Source organism: Eptatretus burgeri, chromosome 12 (assembly GCF_056783735.1).
Source record: "Eptatretus burgeri isolate ZD-2024b chromosome 12, Ebu_testis_v1, whole genome shotgun sequence".
NCBI classification, from domain to species: Eukaryota; Metazoa; Chordata; class Myxini; order Myxiniformes; family Myxinidae; genus Eptatretus; species Eptatretus burgeri.
The window spans coordinates 43872635-43885941 of record NC_140972.1 but is presented as its reverse complement, the minus strand read 5'-3'; the positions used below and the strand labels follow the sequence as shown (position 1 = coordinate 43885941).

General features: G+C 42.7%; 2 protein-coding genes across 4 annotated transcripts in view; both read right to left on the bottom strand.

Annotated features, from left to right (window-relative positions):
- HERC1 (HECT and RLD domain containing E3 ubiquitin protein ligase family member 1) overlaps positions 1-13307 on the bottom strand; it is a 964782-nt gene that overhangs the window by 507015 nt on the left and 444460 nt on the right. The window lies entirely within an intron of this gene.
- LOC147015509 (synphilin-1-like) overlaps positions 35-13307 on the bottom strand; it is a 68143-nt gene continuing 54870 nt past the window's right edge. Inside the window, exons 3-8 of one of the 3 annotated variants that reach the window (XM_085850290.1) lie at positions 3574-3699; positions 2267-2436; positions 2019-2114; positions 825-1692; positions 557-597; positions 35-362 (exon numbers count right to left, since the gene is read on the bottom strand). In XM_085850290.1, the coding sequence (XP_085706416.1) occupies positions 290-362; positions 557-597; positions 825-1692; positions 2019-2114; positions 2267-2436; positions 3574-3699 (1374 nt within the window). In that variant the 3' untranslated portion in view covers positions 35-289. Of the gene's footprint in view, positions 363-534; positions 598-824; positions 1693-2018; positions 2115-2266; positions 2437-3573; positions 3700-13307 lie in introns of all 3 variants that reach the window. The other 2 variants (XM_085850291.1, XM_085850292.1) reach the window with 2 other exon arrangements.

Here is a 13307-nt window from a genome sequence, read left to right as displayed (position 1 = left end):
CTCTCCAGCTTCAATCTACTTTTAAAAAACAAGATTAACACTGTAAATCGTCTTTTAATCAAAAAAGCTGCAAATATTTTCTGCGCTCGAGTAAACTTTTTACAATAAATGGTATAAAATAAAACAATTTTAGCTTCCCGTTTGCTTCAAATCCAGTACAAAATAAAAGGAAGAAGAAGGCATTTTGCATCTTCAAGAACAAAGAAAAAAATTCCAGTTTTAACCTTTTAAGAAATTAGTTGCTCGGTGGCTAATAAGGTGTTTATAAACAATAAAAATTCACAGGAAATCATCCGAGGAAGTCAGACAGTGTCCTGCAAAAATGTGCACTCGGCTCCATGGCGAAGATCGTCCCTTTACGCCTGCGATGAGAGAGTGTGACATCAAGTACGCTTTAGCACACACACAAACGCTTCATAATAATTACCACTGCACATTCCAAAGGCGGGAACACGTGCCTCGGAACCCCCCGCAATTTCCTTCTTTGAAGCATAATGCATCTGTTGCGTTGCGTCGGGTTGATAAAACACTTACGGTCGCGTATGTAGATAGTTACCATAATCTTGCATGCATCGAGCGGTATGGGTGGTTAAGAGCCTGCAATTTACATGCAACGTTAAAAGCATGCACTTCAGCAGATTGGTTTAATTGCGTTCGGTTAATGCACCAATCTTTTCCGCTTCATTTGATGTGCTACGTTTGGCCGTAATGATGGTGCAAGTGATTGGCATGGCAATTGGCATGGCCGATACATGATAAATACATGGATAGACAAATTGATTAAAGTTTAAAGAAAAAGATTACTGCACGGTTGCAACACTTACCAAACCGGAGTGCTCCGCTGTATTGCCTCCTTGGACTTTGTCTGAGGTTTCTGTTTTTCTTCCCAACAAACCACGCAGACCTTGTTTCAAAGTTTCGACTGGCCTGCTGGCAACCGGTGCGTTCGTTGTCGACTCTGCTGGTGCTACGTGTACCAGAGGTTCCTCAAATGTAACATGTAGTTTGCTTGAAGCTCGACTTTTTGATGTTGGAGACTTGAGCGCGCTCTTTGGGCTGCAGTGGCGCTCGCCATGCGGTGATGCCAGTTCCGGGGTGGTGGATGCGCTCGACGAGGACCCAACGTCCGTCGGGGGAATACCGCTGTCGAGAGACACCGAACGCACAACTGTTTCCGTACACAATGTGCTGCCCACACAGTCGACCTCTGTCCGTAGGCTCCCGGTATCATGCCTTTGCAAAAATCCGTGTAAAGCATCTGCGCTTCCTCTTTTATCGCTCATTACCCGGTGCCACGTATTTTCGGTTCTCTGCTGTCCCGTAGAGCCAGAAGAGTCTGTGCTCGAACTGCTAGATGGTCTTTGTTCAACACCTGCACAACGCAAGCCCAACTCTCGTAGACTCGGACCACCGGGCCTTCCCATCTCCCCTCTTTCGATCCGGTTGGGAAACTCCAGTGTCAGCTTCTGCTCTTTTGGAACCTGGCAGGAGATTTCCTCTCCCAAGAGACTCCTCAGCACTGCATCGGTGTCTTCCTCCTCGATGGATTGCTGGGGTCGGTGTTTTGCAACATCTGCAGAGCCATTCACAGATGGTTTCCTCCACACTCCAGTCTCCATGGATTTGTTTGCATTGTCGACATCACAGCATCCCGTGCCTTCCTGCTTGTGCTCCGATGGCACACCTGGCTGCCTGCATCAGGGACAATTGTCATTATGCCGCTCGTATTTCGCAGGACCATAACACCTTTTGTGAGCAGATCTGAGTTCATTTACTCAACTCATTGCAAATGGATATGCGTACAAGTATTTTCCCTTTCAAAATAATGTGTTCAAGCTAGCCTCCCAAAGTGGTTTGGAACGCTGGTAACATGCACGCATGGAACCATTTGAGGTTTGAATAGCAAATGTTCATGACAGATAAGTGGGAACTATTTTATGATGAAAGTTTTTTTTGTTTTTTTTTAGTGATCCTCACAAAGACTTCCTTTGTAAATGTTTGCCATCAAATGTCATTACCTTGATGTCTGGAGTTCTTTGGGAAGAACAGCCGGATGTTGGGAACCCACCAGAGATTGCAGCTGGTTTTGCAGGCACAAGCTGCCCGTCGTTTTCCTTTAAGACATTTGCAACAACAGATGCTTGATGATGAGCAGCGATATTAATAAACGAAAAAAGTCGGTGTTCTGCATGTCAGGATATTTATATTACCACTTTCTTCAAAAAAAAAAAAACCCCAAAAACGACGACTGTTCTTTTCAACTTACTCTCGGATCTGCTTGGTCAGCTTGACTACTTGTGAAGCCAAGGACACGCACGTTTCCACGACGACGAGGTATCGAGCACATGTCGCATGACGACCTCGCTCGGCACTCTGCAGGGGTTTGTGTCCCGCCTTGTTTGTTAGCGACACGCTCGCTCCATACTCCACCAAGGTCTGGCAAGAATACAGAGAAGGCCCAAAGTCATGTGTTATTAGAGTTAGAACACCTGACGCTTCCTCCTACTTGCGTGCTGAGTTCGAATCTACTAGCCTGGGTTCGAATCTCGGATGGAAAATACTCACTTCTCAGCTATCGAGCCTGGGTTTGAATCTCGGCCAAACTATAAACCGTCATCCAGGTGTTTCACAGGCAGGGTGATTCATCATTGTGTGTGCTAGCCCTCAGATGGACGTTAAACTTTGCGTCCCGTCTGCCAGTATTAGTGCCCTTTGCAAAGAGTAAGCTAACTAATGCTGGCGTCCTGAACAAATTCCAAATTCCTGCTCTAACCTACAGCGGGCACTGCATGTGCAGCATGGCTGCACCCCCACAGAAATGATGTTACCCACAACAATGTGCTGCATATGAAAGAAAAAGATCCTGGACGATGCAGTGAGCACCATATCCTGACGCTATCGCTGCGATGCCAGCAAAATGTTCATGCTCATTTGAATGATACTCTACCGTCTGCTTTGGTTACAAATGCGATTCTGTCCTACACCGTAACTCGTCCTGATCAGTTTGTTATTCCTCAAACACTGGAAGATGTTTACTCTTCACGGTCTTAATACCGCCACAGTTCTAATACGAACCACGGTCTTAAAAAGCAAACCTCCGACACTGGATGCCTTTGGAGTATTAATTTGCATGGTCATTATGATGTTACTCCCTATAGACACCACTTAATGTATAATAACCTGTCTGACTGCAATTTTGTGTTTGTGCTCGGGATGCAGCTGTCATTCGTTTGTGACGTTGCCACGTTTGCCTTTCTGGTCCCAAATCCCGAGTGGTGGAAGTGCGACATTGGAAACTCACAGAATGTGTCCGATAAAGAAGGTAATTTCTGAAGCCAATTGTGGTCGTGGAAAAAGAATTGGATTAGAAAGCAAGTCCTTGGTGACCTGATGCCAATTGAAGCGCAATCTCGGATTATGCCAAAGCAAAGTAGTTTTTTTTTGTTTTGTTTTTACACTGCCGCCCAATCTCCCCAAACAGAGGCATGTGAGCCCTGGGAGCTGGAAGCGCATGTATTCTCCAGTGTTTCAGGTCATAAAGGCAGCACGCCAATTATTTGGTCTTCCTCGTACCTGCAGACAGCCAAGTTGGCCATGCGAGGCAGCGAGGTGGGCCGCTGTATTGCCGTCTGGGTTGGCACCATCAAGAGACACCCCGACTTCTTGCATGTGCTGCAATAGCCAGATTAGGATGCGTTCCTGCAGACAGTAAGAAAGAGGCACGCAGTGAGGTTATCGGCCATTTTCTTTTTCGTCACTTGTATGGGCAAAACACCGGGATCCGAGTTACCTAAAATACCGAGGCTTTTGTTCGTGTTCCAAGGGGCAAGGTGATCTGCTACTGAGGTTCTGCCAAAGCAATTAAATTCGTCTCAATCTTGTACCTGCAGTGTGTGCTGGCAGTCTAGGCATGTGCACACTAACCCTTGATCTATTTCTCTGGGTTTGAATTTCAGTCCAACTATAAACTTTCATCCTGGTGTTTCGCATTCAGTGTGAGGTATCCATAAATGTGCAGTCCCTTTGGTAGGCACTAAGCTCGGTGCCCGTCTATCTGCGGACATTAGTCGGTAAACGTTAAATAGCCACAGTGTCCTTCGTGAAGAGTCGGCGAGCTATCGCCGGCACCCTCCCCAACTTCCAAAATTCCTGCTCTAACCTACTGGGGGCACTGCATCAGCAGCACAGCTACACTCTGAGCATATGATGTTGGCTGCAGCCACGTGCTGCACAAAAGAAGAAGAAGAAATCTGTTTTTGTAGATCAACATCAACTGGAAGCTACTAATGACTCGAAGCCTCTCTGCATAGAACAATTAATTTCTGCATCACCACATTACTTCGATCATTAATTGAACAGAGGTTGGATGGTTACACAATTGGTTCCAAACTAATTTTAAATCTTTTGTGCTCAGACAATAGAAAATAATTGCACCCAAATCCCGGTCGTTTAAGTAATGAACACAAACAGAGAGCAGAGCCATTTCAGAATGAAGTAGCTACATGTATTAAGGTAACACTTTCGAAGTACATAAATGGCGATGCGATTAGTGAAGCTGGAGCAATTTGGAGATAGAAATTGCAGCAATTTGCACAATGTGGGGAGGGGGGGTGTTTAGCATTTTTCTTGGAAAAGTATATTAAAAGGTACATTTGAGGCTCATTTGAACGATGCTCTCTCTAATCGTCATGGTTATTATTATTCCCTTTTGAGTCCACTTGCGTCATTAGATCTCTGTTCCGTTACAAAGTACACCTTTTTTACCCCTTATTGGAGCGAGGCTCATGGCAGAGAAAGGTCTAACTGACAGTGTGACAAACATCAAGGGAATAAACGAACAGGGAGGAGGAGAGGAAACCGAAACTCACAAGTAAAATAGTTGGGTCGGAAAGGTTAATGGGGTTAATGAAGATCATAGGTCAGAATTGGGGATGACGAGCGATGGCGGTGAACTGCTTGCTCGAAGCCTTAGAAGGAAGTGTGAGACAGAACATCCTGGGCAAGGTGATTCCACAGATGGGAGGTGAGGCATAAAGGAGTTGAGGTGAACCTGGATTTGGGACGTTGAACCAGGAGAGGGTTGCCTGAAGAACAGCTGCATCCCGGAGTAATTTTGGAGGATCAGGAAACTCGGTGAGCAGATGGAGCAATATTGGACAATATATGGTGGAAAATCAAAATAACCTGAAACTAAATAAATTGGCTCCATTTGTGGCTCTACTTTCTAATACGAGCGGGCACCCCCGCCATCAAGACAGGAGTACCCGTGTCAGCCCACAGAACCCGGATGGCATCTTGGTGTCCGAGGAGTCAAAGAAGTGTAAAATTGTCAAGGATAACAGCCCTGATCAATATTATAGTAATCACCAGGATGAGTCACGAGTTGAGGAAAGCATGTGCTAAAGATACCGCACCGTAATCACAGCTGTAAGAGGTGAGGAAACACCAATCGACTATTGAATATTGCTGACATAGTTACAACCACACAAACTCTATTCATTATATTACAAGTTACCTTTCCTCTCTACAGGTGAACAAACATGAGGCCGAGGGTATGATTGTACTTTCTGTGATGTTTTTATTTGTTAAAAGGAAAATTATTTGGGGGGATTATTTCGGATGACGAATGTGGAATTGTAAAATCTGCTCCTGTGATTTTGCTTTGTTACAACTGTTCTGTTATGTGCGAGTACATTCCAATATGGGACTTCTTGATATGAACACGCTACTCAAGATTCCACATGAATGTCACATAGGAATGTTAGCAACGGTGTCGATCATGTGTGGCATCGACCACGGCAACTGCTCACTGCACTTGCAAGTTTGCGGGTCGGTGTAGCAGGCAGCGAGCTGCTGAGGCAATGACCGGCTGACTCGGATCGCAAGTATTTGAGAGCTTGCTGATCAGACCATGGACTATGTCAGGAATATAATGAGGAAAGGGTCGTTGGGCCTGCAACAAGCCTGCAGAGATGATGGTGAACGATTCGTCGAGCCTCCAATAAGGGAGAAGAGACCTCGAGTGCTGGTCAGCCCTGACATCCGGTGCAGCCACCAAGACCCAGCTATTACATGCACATGCTGTTTTATACACCACTGGCATTTTGTAATAGTCCGACTTATGGGATTATGACAAACAACCTTAAGTCTATGACAGACCGACTCAACACAGCCATTTTTTAGATCCTCGTGGAGGATCTCTAAGTCTTACTCACGTTGTTGTTCTTGTGGACTTTTTTGTTTCACAGCCTCCAGTTTTCATCGAAACTTCCTGAAACTTGGTGTATATATGTAAAAATACCCTGCGCAGACAGTAACCATCTCCGATTTTGAAAATTCCTCCTAGAAAAAAAAGTTATGACATCAAAATATCTCCGCTAATGGAAATCACCTAAAAAATTATCTCCGAAACTAAGCAAGCTTTTTGAATTCTGTTTGTGGGAATCGAACAGAGCATTAGCAGAGATGAATTACCACACATATGATACATCACTCTGACGTCATATCAATTTTTATGACGTCATTCCTATTTTTTGACTGTTTTTTGTTTCATTTGTTTCACAGCCTACAGTTTTCATCGAAACTTCCTGAAACTTGGCATATATATATATATATATATATATATATATATATATATATATATATATATATATATATATATATATATATATATATATATATATATATATATATATATATATATATATATATATATATATATATATATATATATATATATATATATATATACAGTAATTCCCCGTTTCTCACGGGGGTTACGTTCCAAACCTCCCCGCGCTAAGTGAAAATCCGCGATGAATGGACGCCTCCCCCCAAAAAATCGATTCATCTGGTCTGGTCGGTTTGGGTTTGAGGTGCTGGAGATCGACTAGTCTGGTCTGGTCGGTTTGGCAGTGATTGGGTTTGAGGTGCTGGAGATCGACTAGTCTGGTCTGGTCGGTTTGGGTTTGAGGTGCTGGAGATCGACTAGTCTGGTCTGGTCGGTTTGGCAGTGATTGGGTTTGAGGTGCTGGAGATCGACTAGTCTGGTCTGGTCGGTTTGGCAGTGATTGGGTTTGAGGTGCCAGATATCGACGAGTCTGGTCTGGTCGGTTTTGAGGTGCTGGGTATGAGCAGTGCTCATCCAACAGAGGCAAACCTTTTTCCCTCCCGAAGCATATATCGATCACCTTTACCTTAACCTTCTCCTGGAGCGTCCCAGGACCTTCCTCTGGCGCTTCGGTTCCTTGCCAGAAGCCTGAGAAGGTGCAGGGCGTTTGGACGGCATCGTGGGGCTTGGAGAAAAAAACGTAGAAAATATTCGAAGTTCACAAGCGAAACTTTGTCTCGTGCGTTGTGTGACTGGTCGAGCACCACACGTTATAATTTATTGCTTAAATAATTTATATTTCATCTATTATCACCGCGATGTCCCGGGGGAATCCGCAGAAAAAATTAGTTACGTTCCAAGGGAAAACCCGCGATGAACCGGGGGCGCGATAGGTGAACCGCGATGAAGCGGGGGTTGACTGTACTGTATAAATATGTAAAAATACCCTGCGCAGACAGTAAGCATCTCAGATTTTGAAAATTCCTCCAAGAAAAAAAGTTATGACGTCAAAATATCCCCGCTAATGAAAATCGCCGAAAAAATTATCTCAAACTAGGCAAGCTTTTTGAATTCTGTTTGCGGGAATCGAACAGGGCATTAGCAGAGATGAATTACCGCACATATCATCACTATGACGTCATATCAATTTTTATGACGTCATTCCTATTTTTTTTTTCACAACCCAGAGTTTTCATCGGATCTTCGTGAAACTTGCCATGTATATGCAGAAAGCCCACGCGCAGGCAGTAACCATCTCCGATTTTGGGAATTCTTCCGAGAAAAAAAGTTAATGTCATAATATCGCCACTAATGGAAATCGCCTATACCATTATCTCTGAAACTAGTTTGTTTCACAGCCTACAGTTTTCATCGAAACTTCCTGAAACTTGGCATATATATGTAAAAATACCCTGTACAGACAGTAACCATCTCTGATTTTGAAAATTCCTCCTAGAAAAAAAGTTATGACGTCAAAATATCTCCGCTAATGGAAATCGCCGAAAAAATTATCTCAAACTAGGCAAGATTTTTGAATTGTGTTTGCGGGAATCGAACAGGGCATTAGCAGAGATGAATTACCACACATATGATGCATCACTATGACGTCATATCAATCTTTATGACGCCATTCCTATTTTTTTGACATTTTTTGTTTCACAACTCAGAGTTTTCCTCGGATCTTCGTGAAACTTGCCATGTATATTCAGAAAGCCCACGTGCAGGCAGTAACCATCTCCGATTTTGGAAATTCTTCTGAGAAAAAAAGTTGACGTCATAATATCGCTGCTAATGGAAATCTGAAACGAGGCAAGCTGTTTGAATTTTGTTTGTGGGAATCAAGCCAGGCATTAGCACAGATAATTTATCGCAAACCTGATGCATCACAATGACGTCATATTCGTTTTTATGACGTCATCATTAAGAGGACAAGGATCTTAGCTCATTCGAGCTTGTTTTATTAAAAACTTGACTTGTTTTGAACCCATGTAATTGTGCTGTTTTGAACAGGACGCAACTTGCGATGTACATATTATAAGCATTATCCCTACATAGGGGGTTTTGTGTGTGGATCTTCCTATAGTCGGAGCAAACACAGGACACAGGAAGGGACCATTTGTCATATCTTGCCTGTGCCACATTCAAACACATTAACATCTATATTCGAAATAATACTGAACTGGTATTACCTACTGCAATGTTTGACTCTGAGATAACACTTGTTTAACTCGCTGTCGATTTGCTTTGATTCTTCGATCCGACTATAACTGCTGGATCGGGGCTTTGCAGGAAGGGCATTGCATCAAAAATTACCCCGTCCCTTGGATACACACCTTCAGTGGAGTGTCCCATCTGCTAGAATTAATTGGCGGACGTTAAGCATATCAGTGTCTATCATAAAGAGTAGGTCGTCCAGAACAAATTCCAACTCCTGTCTGAACCTACAGTGTGGGCACTGCATTGGCCGCACAGCCGTCCCTCAGTAACAATGCAAGCAAGAGGCGAGAATTCATAATTGAATCCTTGTCCAATGTGTAATCAATACAAGCGATGCAGATGGTGAGTTCACTTAAATTACTTCCTTGCATCATATGCAGTGTGACCCGTGACAAAATGACCGAAACACGCACAATCTGTGTCGATGGCCTTTTATGATTTGATTACAACCCTCACTGTGTCAGCCCCTGAGTCTCCATTTCCATCGCAAATTACCGAAGGATTGAATTGGCCACAAAAGCTGGAAAAGCTGTTTAAGTTGGATCACAGCGTGAATGTGGAAACGAGTTGCATCTGAAATGGAGAAATGCCAACAATGCTTTCTATGAGCAAGCCTTGGAGAGGCATTGAACACACCACTTAAATGTCTGGAAAAAAATAATAATAAGAGAGAAGTGACATAGCAAGGTGAGTTTGTTTTCAGGGGAGAGGAGGAGGTATCAAACTAATGTCCATATGACAGGTATGGTGTAATCAGAAGGCATTTAGTATGCACAGGAACAATTTTCACAGCAAGGCTGAAAGGGCAGTCATGACATTTGAAAATATGAAAAGGAGACAATTATCTAGTTTTTTTTTACAGTTTCACGACCACAAAATGCAAACCTTTTGCATATTTGTGGTTTGTGGAAATGAAAGCATCCTAACCGGTGTGCACCAAAGATGAGCCATCTTCAGCTGAGCCTGCTACAAGACAGTGATGAAGCTCCACCACCGCAGGCAGGTTTTATTAGCATAAGCCTGATATCCCTCGTGTTTCTTCGAGGGTGCTTGTTGGGCCAGTAAACTGGTGGACGTCAAAAATATGCACCTCAAGCATTAACCGAGAGCACTCGCGTGCTTGGAAGCACCTATCAAAAATACTCCTGTGCCTGCTTCTGCACTCCTTGATGGAGTGTCTCACAGCTGGACTTCATATATAAGTATTCAAAATCTAAGCTCAGAGGAGATCAAGGGTAAAATGGCAATGTACCGACAGTGTGGCGACAATTAGATGCAATGAGAAAAGGAAAATATGAACAGGAAAAGAGGAGTGGAGGAAACACTGCAGTGACCTGCAAGTAAGGGGGTTGGGTAAGGTGTGGTTAATGGTGGAGATGGGAAATACAGCAGGTACAGATTGTCGGGATGACATGAGATTGTAGTAGTGAACCATTTCCTCGAAGCCCGCAGCAAAGAGTGTGACTGAACAGTCTCTGGAAAGCAGTTCTACAAAAGAGGAAAAAATGAGTGGAGGTGTGTAGAAAGCCTGGATTTTGGGGGTTTAACGAGGAGCAGATAACGAAGAATGCATGTTTTCTATCTGAAGGAGCTATGGAGGGCCGAGAGAGGTAGACCGGAGGAGAGAGTAAAATAAAACAGAAGCCACCGCGACCTGTCTGCGATACGAGAGTATCAGGCCTTGTGCTTTTTTACCTCATCAAGAGAGATACCATGAATATTGAGAGTTTTAGATTGTAGCCTGTGAGTAGCTCTCATTTCCCAAGGAACGACTTGGAATGACGGACGATGCCCAATCGGCGGCTGCCTTTGGAGGCCGTGATGTCGTACGATTTATTCAGCATGCCATAACGATTGCCATACTATGGAACAGTGGTTTCCAAACTTTACTCACATGCATAACATTGTGAAAAAAAAAATAATTGAATGCATCACCAGCAAATTTTTCATACAACCCCTCCGCAAAACATTTTGTATTGAACGAGATCGAAAATCTCAGTATTCCTTTTGCCACTGTTGATATTATTTGTCACAACATAATGTAAAAGTCCCATGACCTATTGTAGAGACGTTGCCAGGAATGTCCTTAATGTGAGAAAATTTTTGTATTGAGTTAAGATTTATGGAAGAGATAGAACACTGAACAGATCAGGACGCAACAGAACATTACCTCGACGTGTTTCGAATTATGAGTAACTTACAAGTAACGTGTGTCGACGTGTGTCAACGATCGCGTGACGTGCCTTCAACTTATGGCCAGCGTAGCGGAACGTGTGAGTCATACGTGTGAGCCGGCATACGTCAAAAAATTTCAAGCATGGAAAATTTGTCTAACAGCTCGGCGTACTACGACGTATGCCAGCGTGCTCTTAACGTATACAAACTTACCCATAATGCATTCGACATGTGCCAGCGTTTTAGCCAAATTTTGCATACGTCGGTATACGCTGGCTAAATTGTCAAGGTGTGACAGGGCCTTAAACAGATGATGTCTGGTTTATCAGCATTGGCTTGGATTGAGAGATCTGTCAGGATAGAGTGCAGATGCTTGAGGTCCACGCAATTGGGGACAGGGAGGGAGCTGTTTGGAGTGTGAAGGACTAGGGGGAGGCTTTGCATGGGCAGGGTGAGCACGAGGCTTTGAGGGGGTGGAGTGAAGAGGGATGCAAAAAGAAGGGACATGAAGTGAGTGGATGCTTATTCCAAATTCGCAATTTGGATAATGGAGATAATGATCATGAGATGAGAGGTAATACTTTTTGTTGAAGGCACGGAGAAAGGTCGTGCTGGAGGAATGGGAGCAGGAGGGTTGGTGGAACAAGTGCTTTGGTGAGAGAAGGGTTTGTTTGCCTCGTTTTGAGGAATAGGAGGAATACATCATGAATCATGATGAAGAACAAGAACATGTGGGGTACTCAAGTTGGAGAAATAATGAAAGTGAAGCTTTTTACTGTTTTAAAAAGCTTTCAAAGAAAGAAGCACTTCTTGCAAAGAAGATTCAGTTTGAAGATATCAAGAAAAGGGAGATATAAAGAAAGAGGTGTAGGAAGTACAATAGGAGGCAGAATGTGATCACGTGTTAGAATGAAAAAGATTTTTGTTTGTTTGTTTGTTTTTTGAAGTGAGGAGGGGGGCTATGATAATGTTGAAGAGGCAGAAAGGATAAAAGTTTGAAAAAAAACTGAGATGATTTTGCTCCTGCCTATCTGAGAAGTTGGTCTGGGCGACACGAAGACAAATTTGATGATATTCCACAATGATTTAACAAGGAAAAATTGGACGAAAACACAAACAGCAACACAGTGACATAAATATAACAGAACACAACAGCAACAACAACCATGCGGAGCTCATGCAGACATGCGACACGTCGCAGGTAAAAACACGACAGATGTGGTTCGGAAAACCGAGCTCTCACTGGGGTGGAAGGAGCAGTTGCATATTCGACCAATACGTGGTTTTGAATGCTTTCCTGCAGTTTCTGGAGAAACTATGTATTCTGCAATGGTTCTCTTCTCATAATTAACCTCCGCCATCTTCGAAGATGGATGGAGGTTACTGTTTTCACCCCTTTCTGTTTGTTTGTTTGTTTGTTTGTGAACAGTATTACGGAAAAATTCCTCGACGGATTTTGACGAAACTTGGTGGTGGGGTTAGGTATGGTCCAAGGATCATGCCATTAAATTTTGGACTTGGTCCCCTCCCCCCAAAAAAAAAATTGTTAGAAAAAAAAAATTTTTTTTTTGCATTTGTTCATGTTTTAAATGATTTCCAACCCCCCCAAAATTTTTTTTTACCCCCCCCCAAAAAAGAGATTTTTTTTTTGCATTTCTACATGTTTTAAGTGATTTCCAACCCCCCCCAAAAAAAAAAAATATTGTTACCCCCCAAAAAAAAATTGTTAGAGAATTTGTTTTTGCATTTCTACATGTTTCAAGTGATTTCCAACCCCCCAAAAAAAATTGTTACCCCCCAAAAAATAGAGAATTTTTTTTTGCATTTCTATATGTTTTAAGTGATTTACAACCCCCAAAAAATTAGAGAAAAAAAATTTTTTTTTTTGCATTTCTACATATTTTAAGTGATTTACAACCACCCCCCAAAAGAAATTGTTTGAGAAAAAAATTTTTTTGCATTTTTACTTGTTTTAAGTGATTTCCACCCCCCCCAAAAAAAAATTGTTACCCTCCCCCCAAAAAAAAAGAAAAAATATATATTTTTTTGCATTTCTACATGTTTTAAGTGATTTCTAACCCCCCCCCAAAAAAATTGTTAGCGGGAAAAAAAAAAATTTTCAACTTTTTTTTCAACAAAATTTAGATTTTTTTTTTTTTTGCATTTTTACATGTTTAAGTGATTTCCAACCACCCCCCCCCCCAAATGTTGGAGAAAAGAACTATAACTCTGTCAGCACTGTTGACATCATATTTCATGAATAAGATATAAGGTTCACTTGAGTGACCTAGCAGTATTGGTGGCG